Below are 26,407 nucleotides of genomic sequence, written 5' to 3' on the forward strand. Positions count from 1 at the left end.
GAGAGAGAGAGAGAGAGAGAGAGAGAGAGAGAGAGATTGCTTACTCTGTGTACCAGGTGAAATTTATACTGTGGGTTGCAGTCAGAAAGGTCCAAAGATCACTGCCTATGCCATCTTTTCTAAATTATTAACCAAATGATATCCCTCTTCTTACAAGCTCTTTAGTGGCTCCCCATTAACCACAGATCAAGTCCAAACTCCTTGAAATGGCACTTGAGTTTGCCCATAAATAAGCTCTTGCTCCCCTTCCCAGCCTCAGCTGAGTCTTGTCATTCTGGTCTCCTGTCAAGCCACCTTTTGTACATGCTGCTCCCTCTGCCTATGTAATTTTTTCTTTCCTTGGTTTATATAGCAAATCCTGCTCATCCTTCAATACCAAGTGCAGGTCTGCTCCTCATTGCCTCCAAGTCCTGAGAAAACTAAGTGTACACCATTCATCAGAGGACTTTCTAACCTGTGCCCATTGTCTTATACTGCTGACCAACACATCCTTTTTGAAATGCTCCTGTCCTTGCATGACACAAAAGCAGGCTTTCCTCCTACTTCTCTGGCTGCTTCTCTTCAGTCTACTCTGACATGGTGGTGTCTGTCCTAGGTCACCTTTATTTTCACTACATGCTTTATACTATCTAATCTACTACCATCGTATCAATTATGGTATATGTGACAATAACTCCCAAACCTGTATTTCCAGCACAGATATATTTCTTATGAGGTACAAACCCACAAAACCCAATCCCTCCTAAGTCCATCCACTTTTCCCCTCTCCTACCTACTGCCTGCAACCAACTATTAACCATCATTATCTCCCATCTAGACTAACTCCTTAACTATCTTGGGCCTGCACTTCTGCTCCCTTTCAATCTATTCATTTTCCACACACCAGCCACAAGGACCTTTAAAATATATTTTTTAAAATAAATATACATATATTTAAATATATATATCGAATCAAGTCACTCCCCTACTGAAACCCTTTAATAGTTTCACATTGCCCTTAGAAATAAAGTTCAAAACCCTTAGCATTGCCCAGTATGATCTGATCTTTGCCTACCTCTCTGCAACCTCATCTCTCACTATGCTCCCCTGCTGACAATATGAATCAGCTGCACTTTGGGATCACTTCATTAACTTCTCTTCATCTAGCTAACTCATCACTTTTCAGTCCTCGGAATAAGGTTCTTATCTTCTGGCTGGGAGATTATCGTTGAGCCCACAAACTGGATTAGGTACACCTGACTTCTACCATAACGCTCTGTTCCTTCAAGAATTGGAACACCCATTACCCTTTATTATGTTAACTTCCCTAATTGTCTATGTCTCCTGATAGATTTTAGGGTCTGAAGACAGAGACCAAGTTACTTTTGTTCAAACACTGTACACCAGAAACAAGCATAATGCAAGCTAAGAATAATAGCTCTGCACCCGGAGACTTAGAATGTAAATTGAGATAAGCTGTGATTTTCTTTGCAGCTTTCTTTCCATCTAGAGGCTGAAGCGTCACACACACAATTAAACCTACTTAACGACTAAGGCAATTTCTCAGTCAAACCCGAAGAAAGCAAACAAGTGGAGTATCCTACCACTTCCCTCCCTGTGAGTGACTACTCATCAGGGTTTCTCACACCACCAATCGCCACGGGAAAAATCCGGCCCCATTCTCCAACTAGTAGCCTTGGTGGCTCAGCAAGGGGACCTCAGAGTTCAGAGTGGTGCACACAAGACCAGAAAAGGGGCGGGGGGGGGGCGGTGCTGGAGTCCCTGGCTCCTCAGAGACCAAGAAGAGGTTTGGGCCGAGGCGAAGGACAAAGAGCTTTATTTCCCCACGTACCAAGCGAGGTGGCGCTGCCTCTGTGCGATCCCGCCCGCCCCGGGACGCAGCCTGACGAGGACGGCGGGACCCTGAACTGCACCGGAGCGTCCTTGGGATCGAGGACACGCCTCTGCCTGCCGGGGAAGCTCCGGGCGTCCGAGGCGGCCGGCGGAGAAGTTGCAGCGGCGCCCCAGCGGGGTCGCTTGGTGCAGGGCTCACAGCCGGGGCCCGCACTCATGCTGGGACCCGCAGCGCACAGTCCCCGGGCTAGCCCGGGCGGAGAGCCTCATTCACTAACCCTGGGAGGGACGGACTGCGCCTCCTTCTCGGCGCCTCCCAACACCATGCCCTCTCTGCCGCTGCCTGCTTCTGCAGCTGCTGCTCTGCCGGCCTCCCGAGCCAGACCCTATCCAGTCGCCTGCCTTCCCTCTTCCACAGGCACCCCACCTTCCTCAAGATGCGCCGCTTTGATTCTAGCTTCGTTCACTTTCCCACCACCGGAAAGCTGCCGTCAGGCGCTTCCGGCTTCCGGGACGTACGCTGTCGCAAAGCGGAAGTGCGAGGTTCAGCGGGCGCCGGCGCCCGGAAGGTCAGCCTGGGAAGGAGGTGGTGGTAACGCGGGTCTCCCCACTATTACAGCGGAAAAACGGCCGAGCACGCGATCTCGGCCTGAGACGGCGGGGAGAAGTAGACGGGCAGTTTGCTGCGACACCATGGAGGGCGGTGGCGGAAGCGGCAACAAAACCACAGGGGGGTTGGCCGGCTTTTTCGGAGCAGGTGGAGCAGGCTACTCGCACGCGGATTTGGCCGGAGTCCCGCGTAAGTATCGGGCCTAGCTTGCGAACATCTCTGACTGGTTCTCGCGGCCACGCTACACATGTAATGTGCCCTGTTCTCTTTTTTTTTTTTGCTGGCGGTCACAAGCTTCAGTAGCAGTGGTCGGGTTAGTGTGTCTGCGCGGCCGCACTTTTAGCACTGAACGAGTGTTTGGAGCCATGGATTCCAAGAAGCTCTCTGTGTTTGACCTGGACCCAGGAGATGTTGCATGTTTTCTTCCTTTTATATTCAAGCTTCGTGTCTTAGCGTTCTTCCCACAAATTCCTTGTGTGTTGGGCTGTGTGCTTGGCCCTAAGTGCAGAAGAGCGCCCAGTTTTGCAAGTAAATGCATTCCACGTATCGAGCCCATACATAACTTTTTAGCGCAAAGTCACATTCTAAACCACGAAGTAGCCGTCAAGGTAAGACACAATACTAATGCATACAGGAGAGAAAGAAATACGTCTCGAGACAACTGGAGGAACTTGGAAGAGAACTTTTATAGGCATGAAGAAAGAAGCCGGTAAGAATTTTAGGAAAGGAAATATTCAAGATCTAGGGTGCCGAAGCACGAATACCCTGCCTGTGCCCTCTCCTAAGTAGTGTGAATATATATTCCAGATCTTTGGAACTTTCTAACTGTGGTATTCAACTGGATGAACAGAACTTGGAGTTAAAGATAGTGGGAAGTTGGTGAAGGATAAGCGCTTCATAAAACTGATTTTCTTGAGAATCTTTGTACTATTTCTTTAGGTCTCTTATGCTCAAAAACAAAAACGCCCTTTAAAGTTCCTAGTGTCACCTGTGTCAGACCTGCATCTAGGACTTCCCTGGTCGCACAGTGGTTGAGAATCCGTCTGCCACAACTACTGAAGTCTGCGAGCCCGTGCTTCGCAACAAGAGAAGCCACCGCGATTAGAAGCCCGCACATCGCAACAGAGTAGCCCCCCTTTTCACAACTAGAGAAAGCTTGCGCGCAGCAACGAAGATCCAGTGCGTCCAAAAATAAATAACAGATAAATTTAGTTTAAAAAAAACTGAATCTGGAACATAGTTTGTATGTAATAAGTTATAGGATATGATTGTATGTGGTTTGTATATTAGTCTCAGGACCTTTGAGTTTTGGAGCACAAAGGGCACTGCCTTAATGTGAAGAAGCATTGTTATGTTAATTAAGATTTGAAGGTAAATTAAGAGATCAAGTGGTGAACACCATTCACTGAGTCACTTGAGATGGACTTTTCTGGCTGCAGGACTACAGCATTTAAATTTTAAAAGATGAGTGCTGTTTTCACGGAGATTACATCCTGTTGAAGTGAGCCAAGTAACATGAGTAAAAAATATTTCAGTTAGTGATAAGTGTGTAAAGGCAATAAAAGGATCCTGAGATGGTGATAGGAGCCGCAGCCATTTAAGAATGGTCCAGGGAAAGCAAAGGGTGTTGCCCTTTGAGCTGTGACCCGAAGACAGTACAAATGCCTGGGGGGAGGCAAGTGTTTGAGGATCAGCTGTTAGGTCATTGTATCTACAGAGCTATTGGTTTGGAGTTGGTTTGGTGGGAGATAATGAGATTAGAGGGGCAAGGAATGGCAGCTAAGGTAGTGTGTAAGCCTTTTGTAAGGTGTTTGGATTTGGTTACAGGTGTAAATGGAAGCCGTTAAGGCTGATTTCCTTTTCTTAAAAGAAAATCACTTTAATTGCCATTTAGAAAGTGAATTGGAGGGACTAGAGCAAGTAAGGAGTCCAGTTAGGTAGGAGATAGTTACTACAGTCTCCGTGAGATTTAGTGGTTGGCCTAGGGTGGTAGCAATAAAGATGGTAAGTAACACAATTCAGGATAGATATTGGATATAGAATTAATAGGACTTTGAATTGGTGAAAAGACCAGAGTCCTGGGTAATGGATAGGTTTGTGAACAATCAGCTGAGATACAAAAGGATCCAAAGATTAAATTTAAAATGTGAGAAAGTTGATTTTCCTTGATAGATTTTTCTATCTTCAAAGGTAGTAGAATTCAAGTCTGGCCCTATGAGAGTGCCCATTTCTTTTGCCCTGACCCCTTCCTTCTGGTGATTACCTAAGAATTCTCTACCCTGTAAATCAAATCTGTCAACACTAAGATCTGAAGGAATTGCCTTAGAATATTTATATACAACACATAACCCAAACGATGTTTTTCTCATAAAATTGATTGGTCTCTGGTCAGTTTTATTTTGCATTCTGTATAGTTGTCAAGCATTTTTGTAGTAAAGTAGAAAGAAATTAGCTTTTTTATTGATCAGGGCTATGCTTCCTGCTACTTTGGTTATTTGATCCACGTCACTGCCAATATCTTGTTGATATGAGATCCTGAGACCCCAGTGCAAGATTGAGGGCACCAGGAAGAGGCAACCCCTAAACTGCCAGACAGGAAGGATAAGACTAAGAAAGTGGTAGAGAAATACACATTCATTGAGCCTGTGCATCAAAATTGCAAAAGACACAAAACGAGCGCAAAATTAATGCTAAATGAAATAACTTTTAAAAATTTTATTGCAATATAATGCTTTGTTTTCTCTCTAGTAACTGGTATGAACCCTCTGTCTCCTTATTTAAATGTGGATCCACGGTATCTCGTGCAGGTAAGATTAAGACTAGTCCTTCTATGATTTTACTAATTTGGTCCTTTATCTTACCATTTAAAAAAATAACCCCAAGTACCTATGTTGACTTGATCTGTGATATGTGCATCTGGAGGCACCAAGTCTCTGGTCTTCATTCACCCTTTTTTCCCTCACAAACTCTGGGGATTTAGCTTGCATCTCTTCCTGATACTAGTTTTCTTTTTTTTTTTTTTTTTTTTTTTTTTGCAATTTTTAATTTTTATTTATTTATGGCTGTGTTGGGTCTTCGTTTCTGTGCGAGGGCTTTCTGTAGTTGTGGCAAGTGGGGGCCACTCTTCATCGCGGTGCGCGGGCCTCTCACTATCGCGGCCTCTCTTGTTGCAGAACACAGGCTCCAGACGCGCAGGCTCAGCAATTGTGGCTCACGGGCCCAGTTGCTCCGCAGCACGTGGGATCTTTCCAGACCAGGGCTCGAACCTGTGTCCCCTGCATTGTCAGGCAGATTCTCAACCACTGTGCCACCAGGGAAGCCCCCTGATACTAGTTGATTAAAGGATTTTGGGGTTTGGTTGTTTTTTCCATTTTTTAAAGTTGTGATAAAATACACTAACAAAATATACTATCTTTAACTGTACAGTTCAGTGGTATTTAATGCATTCCTAATATTGTAGCATCACCACCTACCAGCTCCATGCTTTTCATCTTGTAAAACTGAAACTCTACACCCATTAAGCAATGACTCCTTTCTTCACCCTCCCCCCAGCTCCTGGCAACCCTTCTGCTTTCTGTCTGATTTTTTAATACTCTTAAGTACCTCAAATAACTGGAATCATACAGTATTTATTTTTCTGTGACTGGTTTAGTTCATTTAGTGTGATGTCCTCAAGGCTCATCTGTATTGTAGTGTGTATCAGAATGTCCTTCCTTTTTAAAGCTGGATAATATTCCATTGAATAATATTCCATTTTGCTTATCCCTTCATCTGTCCAATGGACACTTGGATTGCTTCCATGTTTTGTTTTGTTTTTTTCCTTTTTTCCCCGCGGTACGCGGGCCTCTCACTGTTGTGGCCTCTCCCGTTGTGGAGCACAGGCTCCGGACGCGCAGGCTCAGTGGCCATGGCTCATGGGCCCAGCCGCTCTGCGGCATGTGGGATCTTCCCGGACCGGGGCACGAATCCGTGACCCCTGCATCGGCAGTCGGACTCTCAACCGCTGCGCCACCAGGGAAGCCCGGTGTTAGTTCTTTAAATGTTTGGTAAAATTTACCAGTGAAGCCATCAGATCCAGGGCTTTTGGGCTTTTGGGCTTTTTCTTTGTTGTGAGTTTTTTTATAAGTGATTCCGTCTCCTTACTAGTATGGGTATCTTCTGATTTTCTGTTTCTTGGTGAGTTTTGTGTTTCTAGGAATTTGTACATTTCATCAAGGGCATCCAGTTTTTTGGCATACAGTTGTCAATATTTTCTTATAATCCTTTTTAATTCTGTAGAATCAGTAGTGATGTCCTCACTTTCATTTCTGATTCTAGTAATTTATTTCATTTATCCCTGCTCTAATCTTTAATATGTCCTTCCTTCTGATAGCTTTGGGTTTAGTTTCTTCTTTTTCTATTTCCTTAAGTTGTAAAGTTAGATTTTTGATTTGAGATCTTTCTTATTTTTTATTTTTATTTTATTTTTATTTTTTATTTTTTATTTTTTTGCCATATGTGGGCCTCTCACTGTCGTGGCCTTTCCCGTTGCCGGACGCGCAAGCTCAGCGGCCATGGCTCACGGGCCCAGCCGCTCCGCGGCGTGTGGGATCCTCCCGGACTGGGGCACGAACCCGTATCCCCTGCATCGGCAGGCGGACTCTCAACCACTGCGCCACCAGGGAGGCCCTCTTTCTTATTTTTTAATGTGGGCATTTATAGCTATAAATGTCCCCCTTAGCACCACTTTCACTGAGTTTCACAAGTTTTGGTATGTTGTGTTTCTTTTTTGCTCATCTCTTAAGTATTTTCTAATTTCCCTTGTGATTTCTTCCTTGATCCATGGATTGTTTAAGAGGTGTTTTTTTTAATTTCCACTAATTTGTGAATTTTCCAGTTTTACTTCTGTTATTGATTTCTAACTCATCCCATTGTGGTTGGAAAAGGTGCTTCGTATGGTGTCTTTTAAAATCTATTGAGACTTAACTTGTGGCCTAACATATGGTCTATCCTAAAAAATGACTTATGTGCACTTGAGAAAAATGTGTACATTGTTGGGTAGAGTGTTTTGCATATGTCTGTTAGATCTAGTTGACTTAATGTGTTAACTCCTCTATTTCCTTATTTTCTGTCTGGTTATAACAGTTACTATTCATTATTGAGAGTGGAATTTTGAAATCACCAACTGTTACTGTAGAACTTTCTATTCTTCCCTTTAATTCCAGCACTTTTGCCTAATATATTTTGATGGTCTGTTACTAGGTAAGTAAATGTTTATAATTGTTATATTTTCTTGCTATGTTGATACTTTTATTGATATAATGTCCTTCTTTGTCTCTTGTAACCTTTTTTGCTTTAAAGTCTATATTTTCTGATGTTAGTATAGCCACCCTGCTCTTTTTTGGTTATTATTTGTGTGGAATATCTTTTTCCATACTTTCACTTTCAGTCTTTTTGTGTCTTTGGCTGTAAAGTGAATCTGTTGTAGACAGCATATAAATGGATCATGTTTTTTAGTCCATTGTGCTAATCTCTGTCTTTTGGCCTAGAGAGTTGAATCCATTTATATTTAAAGTGTTTACTGATAAGGAGAAATTTCTGGCATTTTGCTATTCATTTTCTATAAGCTTTTAGCTTTTTTGTCCCTCCCTTCCTGCATTAATATCTTCTTTTGTGTTTATCTCATTTTTGGTAGGAAATTGTTTAAATTCCTTTCTCATAACCTGTTTTTAAAATGTATTCTATAGGTGTTTTCTAAAGTTATAACACTAATTTGAATTTATACCAGTTTAACTTCAGTAACATACAAAAATGCTGCTCCTTTACCAGCTGTCCTTGCCCCTCTCAATTGTTGATGTCACAAAATTATATCTTTATACATCATGTGGTCAAAAACATAATCTAATAATTCTTTTAAATGCTTTAAACTTTATGTAGAAAACAAAGGTGGAGTCAAAAGCGTAAGTTACAGTAATACTTTTATAATTGTCCATGTATTTGCCTTTATTAATATCTTTATCCCTTCATAAGGCTTTGAGTTACTGTCTAGTGTCCTTTCATTTTACTTTGTAGGAGTCCCTTGATCATACCTTGCAGGGCGGGTCTAGTGGTCATGAACTCTCAGCTTTTGTTTATCTGGGAATTTCTTAATACTTCCTTCACTTTGAAGGACAGTTTTGCTGAATATGGGGTTCTTGGTGGACAGTTTTTTCTTTTAGCACTTTAAATATATCAGCGCACTGTCTAGTGGCCTCCAAAGTTTCTCTTGAGAAATCGGCTGTTAACCTTATTGAGGATCTTTGTATGTGATAAGTTGCTTCTCTCTTGCTGCTTTCAAGATTCTCTCTTTGTCTTTAGCTTTTGAAAGTTTGATTTTAACATGTCTCAGTATGGGTGTCTTTGAATGTATCTTACTTGGTGTTTATTGAGCTTCTTGAATGTTCATATGCATCTCTTTTATCAAATTTGGGAAGTTTTCAGCCATTGTTTCTTCAAACATTCTCTTTCTCTCCTTCTATAACTCATGATCTGTATGTTAGTCTGCTTTGTGGTATCCCACAGATCCCTTAGGCTCTGTTCATTTCTGTTCAATCATTTCTTTCTCCATTTCCTAAGACTGAATAATTTCTATTCTGTATTCAAGTTCGGTGATTCTTCTTCTGCCCGTTCGAATCTGCCTTTGAATCCCTTTAGTGAATTTTCCAGCTATTGTTCTTTCAGCTTCAGAATTTCTTTTTGGTTTCTTTCTAGGTTTTCTATTTCTTTGTTTCCATTTTGTTCATACATTGTTTTGACTTTCTCCACATCTCCTTTAGTTCTTTGAGCATCTTTATGACACTTTAAAGTCTTTGCCTAGTAGACCTATTGTCAGGTCTTTTTTAGGGACATTTCTGTTGATTTATTTTTTTTCCTTTGAATGGGCCATGCTTTCCTATTTCTTTGTATGCCTTGTGATTTTTTGTTATTGAAAGCTAGACGTTTGACTCTAATAATGTGGTTAACTCTGGAAATCAGATTCTCCCCCCTTCCCCAAGGTTTGCTTTTATTTGGTTATTGGTTTTTATTATTATTACTATTATTACAGTCTGCCTGTGTGCCAAGGACCAGTCTGAAATGTAAACTTAAGCTCTTCTCAGTTCTTTTCTGAGCCTAAACTTTTTCCTGGGTATGTGTTGTCACTTTCTAATTTTTCCTTTTTATGCAATTGCTTTTGAATGTTCTAGTCTTTAATGTCTAGTTCACGAATGGGGAAGCAGCAAGGAGACCAGCTCCCAGCTCTTCTTTAAAGCCCCTGGAATAAGTGGGGGTGGAGAGGGTACAACAACAATGGCTGCCTGCTTCTTTGTATGCACTTCTGTGATCAGAAGGAGCAGTGATCAGAGCACAAATTAAAGATTTATATCTAAAAGCAACAAGTAGGGCTTCCCTGGTGGTGCAGTGGTTGAGAACCTGCCTGCCAATGCAGGGGGTATGGGTTCAAGCCCTGGTCCAGGAAGATCCCACCTGCCACGGTGCAACCAAGCCCGTGTGCCACTGCTGCTGAGCCTGCACTCTAGTGCCTGCGAGCCACAACTACTGAAGCCCATGCGCCTAGAACCTGTGCTCTGCAACAAGAGAAGCCACCGCAATGAGAAGCCCGCGCACTGCAACGAAGAGTAGACCCCACTCACCACAACTAGAGAAAGCCTGCATGCAGCAACGAAGACCCAATGCAGCCAATAAATAAATAAAATTTTTAAAAAATACATAGGGCTTCCCTGGTGGCACAGTGGTTGAGAGTCCGCCTGCCAATGCAGGGGGCGCGGGTTCGTGCCCCGGTCTGGGAGGATCCCACATGCTGTGAAGCGGCTGGGCCCGTGAGCCGTGGCCGCTGAGCCTGCGTGTCCGGAGCCTGTGCTCCGGAACGGGAGAGGCCACAACAGTGAGAGGCCCGCGTACCGCAAAAAAAAAAAAAAAAAAAAAAATACATAAAGCAACAAATAATTAATTTTAAAAGCACCCCAATAAAAAATATTGGAGTAGTTACAAAGTTATAAGAGGTCATTAATACTAAGTTAAGTGTAAATGAAAGTGTAAAGTGGGAATCTTTTTACTGAAATCTTGAACCAAATCTACATTTGGGGAAAAAAATACCACCTGAGTTTATTTAATTAGATCAGATTATTATTATTCAAAAGCCTATGAAAATAAGAGTGGTCTCATGAATACAAACATTTGAAATTAGGGGGTTATACATTTTAAGGTTTATATTAGCCTCGTTTTGGTTGGTTGTTTTTGTGGGTTTTGTTTTTTCAGTTTGGAGAAGTTGCTGATTCAACACAGATAAAGTTGCAAATAGTAGGGGTTTTTTTAAGCTCAGTTTACAACATCAGGCTTCAAAGAGTAGTTGTTGGATATCTCGGGAATGCAAGGTTGACTCACTAGCTGAAGAATGAGTCAGTGATGACATGCACTTGTATCAATACTTACTAAAGTTAATCATGACCATCTTTTTTTTTATTTCCTATGTGTAGTTAGTGATCCATTTCTGGATTGAAGGATAATTATTTACCTCATCATATTAAATATACCATTCCTAAAAACCCCAAACAGGAAGCACAATTGAAAACTAAGTCATTAATTGAAAAGTCAGGAAACACCCAGAATTTACAGATCTATGTATAATAAATATATTTAGACACTGAATTTTTCAGAGTTTGCTACTCATTGCCCAACAGACCATTTCTGTGTGATGAGAGTACGTGGGCTTGTTTGTTGTACAGTTTTTGGTAAGAACGTGTACACAAGCCAGAAGTCAAAAATCAGTGCAGAGGTACAGTTTTCCTAATCAGGAATGCATTTATCAAAGGTCAGTATTTGCCAAAGGGATGTTTACTTGTTAGTGTTTTTTGCTAAGGGTGTGTGCTATCCTTCAGGGGCTCATTTTAACCATTTTTGTATGGAAAGCTTGGCAAAAATGTATTTGTTCATCATAAAAAAGTGGATTGTATTGCAAAATCAATTCTCTTGTGCTCTTACAGTAGCACTTCTCAACCTAGGATTCTTGGCTGACCTTCAGGGGGTTCATACCAAATTTTGTATATGCATTTACTAGAAGGTGGATCTAGTAAGCTTTCTAAGATTATCAAAGGAATATATCCCCTGCAAACAACTAATTAAGGAGGTGATTTTTGCCCTTGCGTAAGTGATCCAAACTGTTGTACTTTTATAGTTTCTCCTCATTTTTTATCATCATTGGTCTTACATATAGTAAAATGGTGCTGGATAAATAGTAGCTATAGAGTGAAAGTTATTTTCTCCTTCCAGACTGGTATTCTGTTATCTCTCATAGCTTTCAGTTTACCTTTCTCTAGAGATGGCCTTCCTAAACTTTCAAATTTATCATGAAGGCAAATTTCCTATAATCTATCAAACTTACATTAAGATGCAAAGTTCTGGGCAAGAATCTCTCCTAAGAACTAATGAGTATAACTATATATGTTGTATATTTCATTTAATTTTGATTTACATGTTCCTTTTGTTGCAGAAAGTTTTACTTTTGTTTAAGTATAGTTGAGTTTTATTTAATATACTGATTTATGTTATGTGAAAAACTCCTTTGAAAAATTAAACACTTTGCAAGTACTGTGTCTTAAGGGGAGCTCAACTTGGTTTTCATTGTTATCCCTGTAGGATACAGATGAGTTTATTTTACCAACTGGAGCTAATAAAACCCGGGGCAGATTTGAACTGGCCTTCTTTACCATTGGGGGATGTTGTATGACAGGTTGGTATTTATATATGTTTTTTTAAGTATCCTCAATCCAAGTAGTCAGGTGCTTAAAAGCAAAGGCAATTAAAATATCACCTTCAGGGTTGTTTTTTTGAAAATCATTATTTACATTTTTCTTATTATTAAATAAAAATGAAAAAGAATCAGAAGTATAGTTGTTCTTTAATATATAGCTGATTATTTGAATGAATCGTTACTGTGATTTGCCAGGGGCTGCATTTGGGGCAATGAATGGTCTACGGCTAGGACTGAAGGAAACCCAGAACATGGCCTGGTCCAAACCAAGAAATGTACAGTAAGTCTCATGTAATGATGTAGTGATGTTTGAATATTAATCTCTACTTTGTTGGCTTGATGAGCACAACCTTGAGATTACGGTTGTTTAGAGTATTGGTATACTTTTTTGTCAGTTTTTTTTTTTTTTCAGGTGTTTTGTTTTGTTTTTCCCTTATTCAAAATAAAAGGAATTTAGGAATTAAGTCCTGGGTCTAAGCTTTTAGAAGGAGTGATTTTTGAGTCAGTGTCCCTCAGTCAGCTGGTGCTATCCTAACCTAACTTCTCAGCTACACCTGTTCCATTTTGCAGGCCTATATAACATGCTTTTCCAATTGTTGAATTACTAGTACATTATTTGGATTGTTCAGGGGTGTGCAAAAGCATAGGACATGATAAGTGAAGAAATAAGCACGTAAGAGTAATTGCTAACTCTGCCGACATTTGACTTGAGCTTCTTATTGACTTCACTCTCCTTTTCTTAAGTGCAAAGGTGCAGAAAATTTAAATGAAATCCCTAGAATTCATAGAGGTGGTTAGAATTCTTAGAGGTGGTTCCAAAAGGAGTAAGACAGTGTCCTCTTAGGAAACTGAAGTTTGCAAAGAAGGGAAAGTGCAATTAAGGTCAGAAAGTGTATATAACATGTATCTTCACCCTGATTAAGGAATAAACATGACCAGTTCCTGTTACTGTTCCCTAAATAATATATTGTTTAGTTTTGCATGTTTTTATACTTCATATGAGTGGAATCACACAGTATGTGTTCTTCAGTGGCTTGTGGTTTTTATTTTAGGACCCTTTAAGCTCCATTTTCTTTATATGTTTCTTAGCCAGCAGATGGCAGCAGTGTGTTAGAATTGGACCTTGGGAAACCTGAAGGCCTGTGAAGTTTTTCATATTCTTACTACTGTATGGATCACTGCCCTTGCTTTACAAGCTCAGATCCTTGAATATTTTTGTATTTATATTCTTAATATTCGTTCTTTACTCCAATTTTTTTTTACTTTTTGTATTATGGATAATTTTGAATATACAAAAGTAGACAAAGTAGTACAGTGAACATCTATGAACTATAACCCAAGCTCAACAACCAGCAACCAGCAGCAGGACCAGTTATGTCCCACCTCCTTTTTCCCTTCCATATTATTTTGAAACAAATCCCCAGCATCATATTACTGAACACCAATTTGAAAGTGGAAGGTCTCTTAGAAAAGATAACCTTTGTTTCTTAAAACTATCATAGTTACTAATTTTGGGGGAGAGTCAAATTGGTTTGCATTTCTGAAGTCAGAGTTTTAAAATCTTACATACCGTTTTTTAGTATAATCATTCTGATCTTTCATATAGAGAGACAACATTTTAAAAATGGAAAGGTAATTGGGTTTCAGGCCAGACAATCTATGTAGTTTCAAAGCCCAGTTTCATTGCTTACTGTTTTGGGATCTTGGGTAAGTTTCCTTACTTTCTGCCTTTAATCTATTGAGAGATGGTTAAAGTGGGAAGTAGGTAAGGGCCCAGTTAAGTGGACGTATGTTGCCCGATCACATTCCAAAGGACTTTGGCAATTTGCAGTGCCACCAGCAATACAGTAATGAAAATTGTTTTAGATGCTTGTTATAAATGAAAAACAATTAAGTGCTAAACTTAATATATTAGTAAATATGTACCATAGTTAGATTAATTAAATGTGTAACATAATATTTATAATCATTACTAATTTTTTAAATAATCCTTTAAAAGTAATACAGATTTTTGTTATTACTGAGCATTAATTTAAATGAGTGCTTTAATTAAATGAGTTCTTTTACTGTTTGTTGTTGTAATTCTGTAATCTCCAGCAGTAGTCAGCTGTCAGGACAGAACCATTCCTGTGACAGTGTTACACTGCTGGGAGAGCAGTGTTCTGTCTTCTTTCTCCAGTTGCCTCCGTCACTGTTCTGGTGACGTCTGGCACTGGATGAGGGCAGCGCTGTGCTTCCTTGAGAGTGTACTAAGCATTCACTTTGGCTGCTTAGTTCTAGTCTGGGAGCAGACACAGAGTGCACTTTCTTCATGTATTCTAGTTAGATGACTTTTTCCTTTTAGTATTTGTCTTTAAGTTTGCTTTATATTCCATGATATTCCACACTTTGATTCTGTTTAACATTCTGAGTATACATACTACCCCACACACATAAGAAAATTATAAGCTAGTTTGTCTGTTGTGTCATTTTTTTTTTAACATAGATCAGTTTCTGTGAACTTCTTTGTAAAATACATTCCCGGATATCATTCAAACCTTTTATATATTTAATAGTTTTACACATTTAATAATTAGAGTTTACTTGTTGCCCAAAAATATTGGAGTTTTTAATCTAATCCTCATTTATATTTATATAAAGTAAAAGCTATCCTAATTGAATTCTGAGGAGGTGTTAAGTTTTAAAATTAAGAAAACTTTGTGTATTGCGTTTATACATTTAAAATTGCTATTATTATGGTTTTTCTAAATACTAAAGGAATACTGGTTCTAAATACAGATTCTTTCTCTTTCTTCCCTGGTAGGATCTTGAATATGGTGACCAGGCAAGGGGCACTTTGGGCTAATACTCTGGGTTCTCTGGGTAAGTAGATATCTCACTTTTTAATAAATTATTATTACTGCAAAGAAAGAATGTACATGTATTATGAACAGTTTGATCAACTAAAATCCTGGTCCTGGGATGTTAAAAATTATGTTTATCCACTCTGGTGAGTAGTATAGATACTACTTAGGAGAAGACCATAAACTGTATAACAAAAGAATCCCAGCTGCTAATACCATTGTGAAATACATTCATTTCTAAATGCTTTAAGCATTGCATACTCTCCTGTCTCAGCAAGACACCAAATAAAATCATGTTTTAACTAAATGAAATTAAAATAATTTAGGTTCAAGGCAAATGGTTTTGTTTGTTAGGAGAGGTTCAGGTTCCTGTAGTAAGATATGATAGATTAATCCAGCCGTCCTGATAAGTTTTCCTAATAGAGCATTCATCATTCTGTTTACCTAATTAGATTTCCCAGACTTAATTGCCAGAATTGTAGTAGGGCCTTTGTAGACATTGAAAACATTTGCAGTTCTAAGGAATGGATAATTTAGTAGTACTTAGGACCAAATGCTTTCATACTGTAATGTTTATGAATGATTGACTCTTTTGATTACTCATGACTTACAATAAACCTACTTATGGCACTTATGCCCTAATCCAAAGTTTACTTTATTTGAAAGTCTGAAAATCTTTTACTTGTGGCAGATTAAGTAAGAGAAAATGTAGGTATCTTGTTAAAAAAATAGGAAAAGCCTCTGTGTAACAGAGTGAGATCCTAGCCTTGTCATAGGCTTTGGAAGCAGTACATTTTCACACTGTAATAGTAAATGGCTGCTTCCATATGCTGCCCATGACCCCAGTGCCCTTCCACTAAGCACAGTCACCCTCCTTTGTACCTGTGTGCCCAGAGTAATCAGTCGTGCTGGTCTCCCCAGGACTTTCTCAGTTGTAGCACTTCATGTTCCAGGAAACCCTCAATTCTGGGCAGACTGGGGTGGCCAGTCACCCTGTATGTTTCCCTTGTAATGTGGCTGGTCACGTGTTCTGCTCAAGTTTAATTTCAGTTAAATAAATTGAAACGGGAAGAAGAGCCCTTATAGAAGTATAAAAACATCACAGCAGAGGAGTTGTAAGGCTGAGTTTGGTATAATTTTGAGGGGTCAAATGTGGCTATAATTTTGAGAAAGATTAAGGAGAAGGGTTAATGCATTCATGGCTAATCAGTCTTTACAGGCATAAGAGAATGGTAGTTTGGGGGAAGATCTTGTTAAAACTAAATAGTGCTAGTGTTAGTGTTTTTACATGTGCAGGAACCAGATCTCACGTTTCTGGAAGTCATATTTTTCTTAGAATAGAAATGCATGTGTTTTGTTTTTGTTTCTAAACCCAAAGTACAGCTGTTACGAATAAAATGGAAGTGAGGGTTTCCCTGGTGGCGCAGTGGTTGAGAGTCTGCCTGCCGATGCAGGGGACACGGGTTCGTGCCCCGGTCCGGGAAGATCCCACGTGCTGCGGAGCGGCTGGGCCCCTGAGCCTGCGTGTCCGGAGCCTGTGCTCCGCAACGGGAGAGGCCACAACAGTGAAAGGCCTGCATACCGCAAAAAAAAACAAAAAAAAAAACAAAAAAAAAAACCAAAAAAATGGAAGTGAAAATTAAAGATATTCTTCCTGGGACTCCCCAGTAGTACTTTCCATAAATAGCTAATAAATTTCTTCTGAATCTCTCCAAACATGTTCTTTGCATATCCAGAGTCATACACACGTGTGCCTGCTTTACCTATTAGTGAATAGAGCTCTTCCTGCGTTTTAAGTGAGTACATAGTATTCCATTATGTAGAAAGTCTCTTTCTGGATCAGTCCCCTCTTGAAGGTCATTTTATTTGTTGCTAGGCCTTTTTTATTACAAATAGTGTTCCAGTGATCATTGTTTATATGTCTGTGAATACTTATAATGTCTGTAGAATACATTTATCTAAATATAATTGCCACACTGACTTTCAGTTTACTTTTTTATTACTGATCAGTTCCATTTCCCCTATAGCTTTGCTCTATAGTGCATTTGGTGTCATCATTGAAAAAACACGAGGTGCAGAAGATGACCTCAACACAGTAGCAGCTGGAACCATGACGGGCATGTTGTATAAATGTACAGGTAGGTACTATTAAATAGTGAAGCTGTCTCTTAATACAGTTGAAGTATGCTTTTTATCCATACTGTAGTTTAAAAGGAAATGTTATACTTTTTTTTTTTGTAGTATAATGTTCTCTGCCATCTCGTGGTTTGGGATTTTGGTTTTTATTTTTTGTAAAATACACATAACATAAAATTGACCATCTGAACCGTTTAAGTGTACAGTTCAGTAATGTTAAGTATGTTTACATTGTTGTGCAGCTAATCTCCAGAACTTTTCTTCATCTTGCAAAACTGAGACCCTGTACCCATTAAACAACTCTGCATTTCCCCCTTCTACAGCCCCTGGCAACCACCATTCTACTTTCTCTCTCTCTGAATTTGACTACTTTAGGTACCTTATGTAAGTGGAATCATGTAGTATTTTTCTTTTTGTGACTGGCTTATTTCATTTAGCGTAATGTCCTCAAGGTTTATCCATGTTGTAGCATATGTTAGAATTTCCTTCCTTTTTAAGGCTGAATGTCCCACGTTTTGTTTATTCGTTCATCTGTCAATGGACACTTGTGTTTCTTCCACTTTGGCTACTGTGCATAATGCTGTTATGAACATGGGTGGACTAAATACCATTCAGTTTTGGAAAAAAAGAAAATCAAAGCCCTGAGAGTTGAGTCAAAATTAACTGGATGAAGATCAAATATCAAATTCTCCTCTAAGCTGGAAAAGAAATTAACATTCACTGAGTTATGATTACATTCTCAGCAATAATCAGTTAATATAACTTGTTTCATTTAAAACTTTGTGAAGTGATAATCATCACACCCCAATTTTATAGATGATCACGGTATTAAGATGATCTTTCTTAAAAGATCATATAACTAGTGACAGCCCCAGATTTTTCCCACATTTCTGTTTTAAATTGCCTAAACTACATATGTTCTATACTCAAGTCTCTGAAAACTACTTTTGTTTGTTTGATTGCTTTATTATGCTTTTAGACACTTGATTAACTGAGTAATTTTGTTTTTATATAATTCCTCTATCACAAATATCAAGTAGCATTTTGGCCTCATTTTTGCTGGAAAGAAATGAGAGAAGTCGCAACAGAATTGTAAAATCCAAAATTTTCTGATATAACTGAGAGTAAGAGGCTTTTTTAATTTTGAAAATGGATCACATTGGGAGTTTTCTTAAGAGCTCGCAATACTTTCTGCAACACGTGCGTGTGCTTACACACATCAGCAGAGCTCCCAGGTAGAGTAAGACAGTAAATACCTTTTATGCCCATGAAAGTGTTACCTTGGCATAGAAGAACCTTGTTAAAAACCTAAAAATACTTCCATATTGAAAATCTTTGGGATCAGACAAAGGAATTGAAAACCCTAATTGACACCACAAGGGTGGCACTCAGCCATCAAGAGTTTATTTGGGGGCTTCCCTGGTGGCGCAGTGGTTGAGAGTCCGCCTGCCGATGCAGGGGACACTGGTTCGTGCCCCGGTCCGGGAAGATCCCACATGCCGTGGAGCTGCTGGGCCCGTGAGCCACGGCTGCTGAGCCTGCGCATCCAGAGCCTGTGCTCCGCAACGGGAGAGGCCACAACAGTGAGAGGCCCACATACAGCAAAAAACAAAACAAAAAAGAGTTTAGTTGGCCCAAACTGTTTATTAAAAATCAAATTAAAATTTAAAAAACAGGAGATTTCACACAAAAGTCTGGAAATTTTAGCTTCTTTTGAACAAATGGAAGACACTAAGCTTATGTGTGGTGGCAGATGGCTGGAGCTGAGGTTGGGGAGCAGCTACCCCATTGGATGGCACTGAAGCTCCAGCTCAGTTCCCACCAATCCCCATTTTCTTGCTCAAGGTAAGCCATTATGGCATTTCCTGTGTTGAGGGCAGTCCTGAGTATAAAAATGTACTGAATTACCATCTCATTTAAGACATATTACACGTATTTTAAAGATAAAAAGGGAAAGGCTGAATACTTGGTATTATCCAGAAAAGGAGAGCCTAGCTTTCTGTGTCCAGAACTTCCTTGCGGGAGTAGCATTTATAACACCACCTGGGACACCTCCAACATCAGTTATGGAAGAGCAGGCTCTTGGCTCAGAAGAGAAAGGGCAAAAAAGAATATTCATTAATTCTGTGTCAGGTGACAAGTAGATTTCAGTTTCCACCGCAATTGGGGAACATAGATGAGGTAAATAATCTGCTGACCCAGAATTCCAACATTGGTTCGTAGTTCCTGGCTGGACAATTTAACTCAGCGCATCAAAATTGCTCTAAAAAAGGCAAATCAGTGTCTTATTGATTTCTGGTTTACACTCTACTTAAGACAGAGCACAGAATTATGAGTTCTGTGTGGCAGGAATATTTGTAAAACTTCTAGATTCAAGCATTTGGAAAAGAGTTTAGGCACTCTAGTCTAGAATCAGCATAAACCATTGAGGAAAGTTTACATTTAGAGAATGGTTAATTCCTGTTGACCTAAAATCTTTCCAATCCCCAGTTTACTCTTCTAGAATAGGAATTTTTTTCTTTTTTTTTTAAAGGAAGGAGTTTAGAATGAAAGCAATATGATTCAATTTAGGTATGGAAGCTACTTTTGTAGAAAAAAAAGACATGAGGGAAAATACATGAGAAGGTGGGTAGTTGTCAGACCAAAAAGAGGCTAAAGGAATAATTCTGATGGTGTGGTTTTACTTCAGATCTAATGTTTTATTTAATGAACTCTGTAAATATTTTTCAGAGGGTGTGAAATGTCATTATTAGGTTTCCTATGCCATGTGAAAATCTAATGACCAGTATTTTACCAGAATGAGAACAGCTGTAGTTTTGCTATCATGTGTAAGTTTAGGAATGTTGAAGAGACCTGATCACTTATCTTCAGGAAACAAGACCTCAGAAACCAAAAAATATGGGTGCCCCTTTCCCCCTCGCAGAAAATATCTTACCTGTTAATCCTGTGCCTTCTATGAGAAAGTCACCTTATAAAAGCAAGCTAAGTAAAAGTAAGAAGATAAACAAATCCAGTTCTTCAGATTAAGCAATTATCAGGGTTATTGTTAAAAGGTACTACTTCTCAGTGAATGCCAGGCCTTCAAAACTAAACTTCATATGCCACAAACAGCCTCTTGATGACTTCTTTATTTCTGTTACTGGCATCAACATTCTTCCAAAGAGCTAACTGCCATAATGTGTAAAACATTTCAACAAATCACTTAAACCAACAACCCAGTAAAAAGTGGAGTAAGGATATGACAAAGCCCTTCAGGAGGAAAGGCAAATGACCAATAAACAATTGAAGTTTGCTCACAAGCAACCAGGGAAAAGCAAAATGAAACATTAAGGTAATATTTTTCACAACCTGGCTTTTAAAAAGTGATGGTAGATGATGCTTATTGGCAAAGGTAAGCAAGTACTTTGAAGAGCAATTTGGCGTTAGTTATTACTATTTTAAATATGTAGATCCTTTGCTCAAGTCATCTAATTTTCAGCAATTTATCCCACAGCACACAAAGGCATACACGCAAAACTGTATGTACCAAGGTGTTTTAAGACACCCTTCAAGGAAAAGGTGATATCTGACCAAAGATGGATAGATGAGGGAGCATGAGGTGGATGTCTGGAGGGAGCAATTTAGGTAACAGCAAGAACAAAGGCCCTGAAGTGGGAGTTAAAAGGCAATGGGAGGGCTTCCCTGGTGGCTCAGTGGTTGAGAGTCCATCTGCCAATGCAGGTGCGTGCCCGGTCTGGGAAAATCCAACATGCCGCGGAGCGGCTGGGCCCGTGAGCCATGACCGCTGAGCCTGCACGTCCAGAGCCTGTGCTCCGCAACGGGAGAGGCTGCAACAGTGAGAGGCCTGCTTACAGCAAAAAAAAAAAAAGGCAATGGGGAGAGTAGTAGAATCTGGAGTGATAAAAGTGGGAAGGGACCAAATCATATAGATGATAGAACTTCATAAGCCAGTGTAAAGACTTGGCTTACCTGGACTTTACCATCTAAGAACTAGAGCATTTCCATTTACTTACAAGCCTTAAATTGTTTATTGTAACTTCCAGAGAGTTAAACTTTCACCCTTCTCCTGAGTACAGAGTTTACACCAGGAGATGTTAAGTCAGGGTTTCTAAATCCTCTAAAACTTCCATAAGGTTCTCAAAGGGGTCTGGGACACTCCCTACCACCTGCAGAAAAACAGCCACCGAAAGACTTCCTAAAAGGACACTGTAACGTGGGGGCTCAAAAACAGCTGGGATATTTTAGTGAGTTTGGTCCTGCATGGAAGCGCTGGCATTGCAAGGAAGGACTGGATGGGGCATTGGTACAGGAAGCCCAGGAAAGCCCAGAAGTGCAGTTCAAAGTCCCACCTACTGCTTCCACTCTGTTAGAAAACCAAGAAAGAAAAAACAAGAAGCAGGAAGCAGGCCTGCTCACCTTTGATTTCTGCCTTTCTTTGTCCCCTCATTCCATCAGTTATGAAGTTTACCACACCCATCACCTGAGTTGAGGCCCTTATCACAAGCCCTGAACTTCTGTAGCAGTATTTTCCGTTGACCATTTTGACAATAGACTTCTACCTCCAGTCTCTTACCTACTTACTATTTCTAGCTTAATCTTCCTCAAGGAAGGTTCTAATTCTAATACTGCCTACCCAGGAGCCTGTGATGATGACACACTTCCTTTCTATCTTAATTCAAACTTCTCACCTAGCCTTCCATGTTCTAATCTTAACCTATCTTCCCAGCCTTTTCTCCCACAGCTTTCTCATGCATGTCGTATGATCAAACATAAATTTGAAATCCAGTCCATCCTTAAGGCCCAGCCCAATTGTTAGTACCCCTTTCAAGAAATTTCTCTGATAATCTCCTTTCTCTATGCTGGAGGCAATTTGGTATGCTGAAAAAACCGGGCTTTGGAGTCAGACTGAGTTTGACTAGCACTGGATCCCTAAAAAAATGTGTAAATAGGAGAGTAACTTGTCTGAATTTGAGTTTTTCTATAAAACAAGGGTGACTGTTGCCTTCAGAGTTGTAAATGAGATAACATAAACCTTTCTGCCATAAGCATATTTTGTACAATTCTTACGAGACTTGACACAGTTTTCCTAGTAGGAAATCAATAGACAATATCCAGGATTGAAATATCAAGAAATAGCAAGATAAAGATGTTCTTTAGAAACATGCAGGTAAAAAGCAAAGAATCAAAGTAGTTGCTTTTGGGAACTGGGAATTAGGGTAAGAATGATGAGTACCCCAGACTGTTGTGCATCACTAAAATCTTTTGGTACTATCTTGACTTCTAAAATTATCTATATGGACTACTTTGATAAAAATTAAAGTGAGCAAAGATGTATCATCATAATAATTAAATTAGGCATTAGATTGGGAAGGGGAGGAGGGAATTGTTTAATGGGCACAGAGTTTTGGTTTTGTAAGATGAAAAAGTTCTCTGGAGATGGATGATGGTAGCCCAACGCCAAGGTACTTAATGCTACTAAGCTGTACACTTAATAATGGTAAATTTTATGTGTATTTTATCACAGTTTTAAAGAATAGTTTTAACAAAAAAAATTAAGTAGTACAAACATTTGTTGAATGGAATTTGTAGCCATCTCTGTGTATGTAAGGCTGTTTGTCTAAAGCAAGGGCCACAGACTCTGCTGGCCAGGTACCTGTCTCTTCACTGAATATATTTTACATTTTTAAACATTTAACATTTTTAATGATTATATAAGTACCTACATAGCCTTTGCACTCTCAAAGCCTAAAATATTTACTTTCTGGCCGTTTCAAGAAAAACGTGCTGACCCTTGTGCTAAAATAATTTTCAGTTCAGTGTGTTAGCTCTGCCAGTGATCAGCTCTATACTCCATAAACCAGGTGTTTAAATATTCTGGGCCTCATTTTCCCAGGTTTAGAAGAGGTGATATTTGCCCTTTCTGGAAGAGTTGTATAAGTATCCAAAAGATAGAAGATAAAACTGTGACACACAAGTCTCGTGTTCTGCTTTATAGAGATTAACCATTGGCCTCATTTGGTTACTCTGTGTTCAAAGCAAGTTTATTTGCTAATCGACTTCCTGTGCTTAGTTGGGCAAAAGTTGTTTTATTACAGAAAGCCTAAAGCCAAGGCTGTCAAACTTTTAACAGATCAACCAGCTGGAAAACCCTGAAATTAATGGAAAGAATTAAAACTAAAACATGTGATAAAAGGCTACCCTTGAGTCAGGGTTACTGTGATTATTAGTAAATCAAGCACTTACGTATGTTTGGTGTCTTCTTACTAGAAACAACTTTTTTCTAGTCTTCAGAGAAGTAACAATTGATTTGAACTAAGTTTGTTTCATTTTGGTCAGAAAGTAGAAGGCTTTCTAGAGGATAAGTTTTTCTTAAAGGATACAGTGTGCCACTTATGTCTCCAAAATCTTAAATCCTTACAGTTCCCAATTTCATTATTACCCCTAGTACCTGTATCCAGGGAGTCTTGCTATCTGATAGATGAGTAGTGTGAAGATCCTTCTAAAATGGCCAAGTAGAAACCATGTTCCTAGGACACTCAAAGCAAAAGGCCAACTGAAAGTAACAGTTTGCAGTCAATTCCAAACCAGTGGGCAGACTTCAGAGTCCTGTGGACTTGTAATCGGCCAAAGGTCCAGGGGAGTTAGTCTGAAGTTGAATGTATGGTCCCAGGAAATGGTGTCTGCGAAATTACTGTGCTTTCAATTACCTCCCCTATATCATTTTTCTAATTTTTCAACCACACTGAATACGGTTGCAAATTCTGTCACGCCTAGTCTGTGTGGCAAGATATAAAGAGATGATATAGACTTCTAGGAGATATCTCCCATTTACTTTGATTAATTTTTTTATGTTTCTGATCCTCCTTCCCACATATTTGACAGCTGTTTACAGATGATGCCTGCAGTTTCTGTTTGCGTCTGTTTAAGAGAGATAATTAGGGCACTTCATAGTTGAAGCTTAAGCAGGTCAGCTATCTTAAGTCTTCAGGCTAGAGAGCCTCCTAGAGGGAGTGGCCCTTTAATTTATCATCTGAAGCCATCTGGCAAGACTTTCATTGCAGAAAGGGTTGGTCTGAAGCATTCTAACTCAGCAGTGTCATGAATTTCATGGAATTTACTGGCTTGTAGCTAAAGGGCCTATAATAAGGTGTAACCACTGGACCTTTGCCTTCCTGACATGTGACTTGGAACAAATACTCCATAGGTAAAATATAGGCTACACCTGAAGTCTGTGATCCCTACTTATTTGTGAAACTGTAAGAGAACATCAAATATTTCTTAAAAGCTTCTTTGGGTACCCCCATTCCTCTTATTAGACTTGGGGACTATTTTCAGATAACTGACTGAAACATTTTTGTTTCTGCATTTCAAATGAAATATCTATTCCTAATCTTTTTCCACATGAAAAATTGTTCTTTTGTTGTTAAGCAGAAACAGTTCAAAGTCTAATCCTTGAATGTTTTTCAACTAGTATGATGATGTTAAGTGCCTCATTGCTCATTAGTTGAGATTTTCTGACACATCAGTGTTAGGAATAAGCAACAGGGGAGTTGGTGCTTCATCAGCATCTAACTCAAAGCTTGATTATAGCCATTTTATCACCCACCATTCTGTCTTGAGTCTTCAAAGTTAATATTTAGAGGACCTGTGCAGAGTCCAAAGGCTGTTAATACTGTTTTCAAAGAGGATGTCACTGTGTTTACATACAGCCTTAAATCAGTTGACAGTGTCAGTTAAGTTCTTATTAATTTGGTTGCACCGGGTCTTCGTTGCAGCAGGCAGGCTCCTTAGTTACGGCCAGCGGGCTGCTCCTTAGTTATAGCTCACCGGCTTCTTAGTTGCAGTATGCATGTGGGATCTAGTGCCTTGACCAGGGATCGAACCCGGGCCCCCTGCATTGGGAGCTTGGAGTCTTAACCACTGTGCTACCAGGGAAATCCCAAGTTCTAAATTATATGACTAGCAGGGAATTAATTACTGATCTGGCTGTGACTTCAATGATAAGCATAAGATCTTGTCCAGAAGTGTCCTAGGATCAAGTCAGATTGAGAAAAGAAATTATGCTGATGATCTTAGATACAAATTGTGAAATTAAAAGTGGAAAAAACCATTGTGAATATGAAAGTATAGTTTATGTATTAAACAAGTGATTTAGGGAATCTCTCTCTCCTGAACTTCAGTCTTGGTTTCTTTTATTACTTTTACGGCTTATTCTCCTGTTTGGGATGGAATCTGCATAAACATGAACAGTGTGTCTCAGCTTTAGGAAACTCTTAGTTAACCCTGTGATGCTAGGACAGTATGCAATACAAGGCTGTTATTTTCTTGTTTTTCCTCTGCAGGTGGTCTTCGAGGGGTGGCACGAGGCGGCCTGGCAGGACTAACCCTTACGGGCCTCTACGCGCTATATAATAACTGGGAGCACATGAGAGGCTCCTTGCTCCAACAGTCTCTCTGAAGACTGCTAGCTGGTGAACGCTCTGGTGAACGGAGGACACTTTAGTAGTCATCCAGATCAATTTATAAGTCAGTCTGGAGTCATTTACTCTTTTACTTGCAACTAGTTTGAAAAAGGAGAGTCCAGTTTGCTGTGATGAAGATCATGGATGGTTGACCAGGACTGGCACTCCTTCCAGCCATTAATGAGTTGAAGCCAAAACCCTTTGGTGGCTGAGTAATGTGGCTCTCTTCTCCTTTAAAGAAGATCTTGCACCTGTTTTTTCTCCTACCCCCTGAACTGGAAAACCACTTACTCCCAGAATTCAGGTCATGCTTGTCAATGCTGTATCACCACATTTGTTCATTTAATAATCCAAGACTGTAATACTGCCCTGTATTCCCAATAAAGGGTAAAAACAGAACCAAAGTTATAACTCCAACATAAAACATAGTGGGTGTCTCCGAAGTTACTCTTGGCATTTGTTTACGCCCCACTAGGCTAAAACACGTCTTCATGTTTGTGTTGAAATGAAGGGCGACTGGCAGCATTAGCAACTAGGTTAAAATTTTTCTCCGACAGAGTTGACACTACACAACCTCAAGATATTTCAGATTAGCCATTATACCATTAGTGTACCATGCTAGAACAATCTGTGCAACAATCATGATTCTGTACGCGTTAACTCATCTTACTGGGGATAATTCGAAAAAGATGATATAGACACAAGCTGTAAGTTTTTAGGAAGCCTTGGGAAAGCAAGCTAAAGAAAATAAGGACAA

The 26,407-nt window shown here is 39.6% G+C and overlaps 2 protein-coding genes across 5 annotated transcripts in view; one reads left to right on the forward strand and one right to left on the reverse strand.

The window, feature by feature from the left end:
* Positions 1–2,313, reverse strand: part of PARG (poly(ADP-ribose) glycohydrolase) — a 112,344-nt gene extending 110,031 nt beyond the window's left edge. Inside the window, exon 1 of one of the 3 annotated variants that reach the window (XM_007446775.1) lies at positions 1,832–2,313. In XM_007446775.1, coding sequence (XP_007446837.1) covers positions 1,832–2,051 — 220 coding nt within the window. In that variant the 5' untranslated portion in view covers positions 2,052–2,313. The remainder of the gene's footprint in view (positions 1–1,831) is intronic. The other 2 variants (XM_007446777.1, XM_007446776.1) reach the window with 2 other exon arrangements.
* Positions 2,314–2,349: 36 nt separating this feature from the next.
* TIMM23 (translocase of inner mitochondrial membrane 23) lies at positions 2,350–26,069 on the forward strand. 2 transcript variants are annotated; one of them, XM_007446778.1, is made up of 7 exons: positions 2,350–2,632; positions 5,192–5,250; positions 12,095–12,188; positions 12,405–12,489; positions 15,013–15,071; positions 17,080–17,190; positions 25,531–26,069. In XM_007446778.1, the coding sequence occupies exons 1-7, from the start codon at positions 2,527–2,529 to the stop codon at positions 25,644–25,646; spliced, it is 630 nt and encodes a 209-aa protein (XP_007446840.1). In that variant the 5' UTR covers positions 2,350–2,526; the 3' UTR covers positions 25,647–26,069. The 2 variants fall into 2 exon arrangements, with proteins under 2 accessions (XP_007446840.1, XP_007446841.1); XM_007446779.1 differs by lacking the exon at positions 12,405–12,489 and having other exon boundaries at positions 2,423–2,632; positions 15,039–15,071; positions 25,531–25,906.
* The last annotated feature ends 338 nt before the right edge of the window (positions 26,070–26,407 follow it).

This window comes from Lipotes vexillifer, unplaced genomic scaffold (assembly GCF_000442215.2).
Source record: "Lipotes vexillifer unplaced genomic scaffold, Lipotes_vexillifer_v1.1 scaffold1237, whole genome shotgun sequence".
Lineage (NCBI taxonomy): Eukaryota > Metazoa > Chordata > Mammalia > Artiodactyla > Lipotidae > Lipotes > Lipotes vexillifer.

Coding starts and splice junctions, on each gene's coding strand:
- TIMM23 (XM_007446778.1), top strand. CDS start 2,527: ATGGAGGGCGGTGGCGGAAGCGGCAACAAAACCACAGGGGGGTTGGCC. Junction 5,251..12,094: donor ATCCACGGTATCTCGTGCAG/GTAAGATTAAGA, acceptor TTATCCCTGTAG/GATACAGATGAGTTTATTTT. Junction 12,189..12,404: donor TGGGGGATGTTGTATGACAG/GTTGGTATTTAT, acceptor GTGATTTGCCAG/GGGCTGCATTTGGGGCAATG.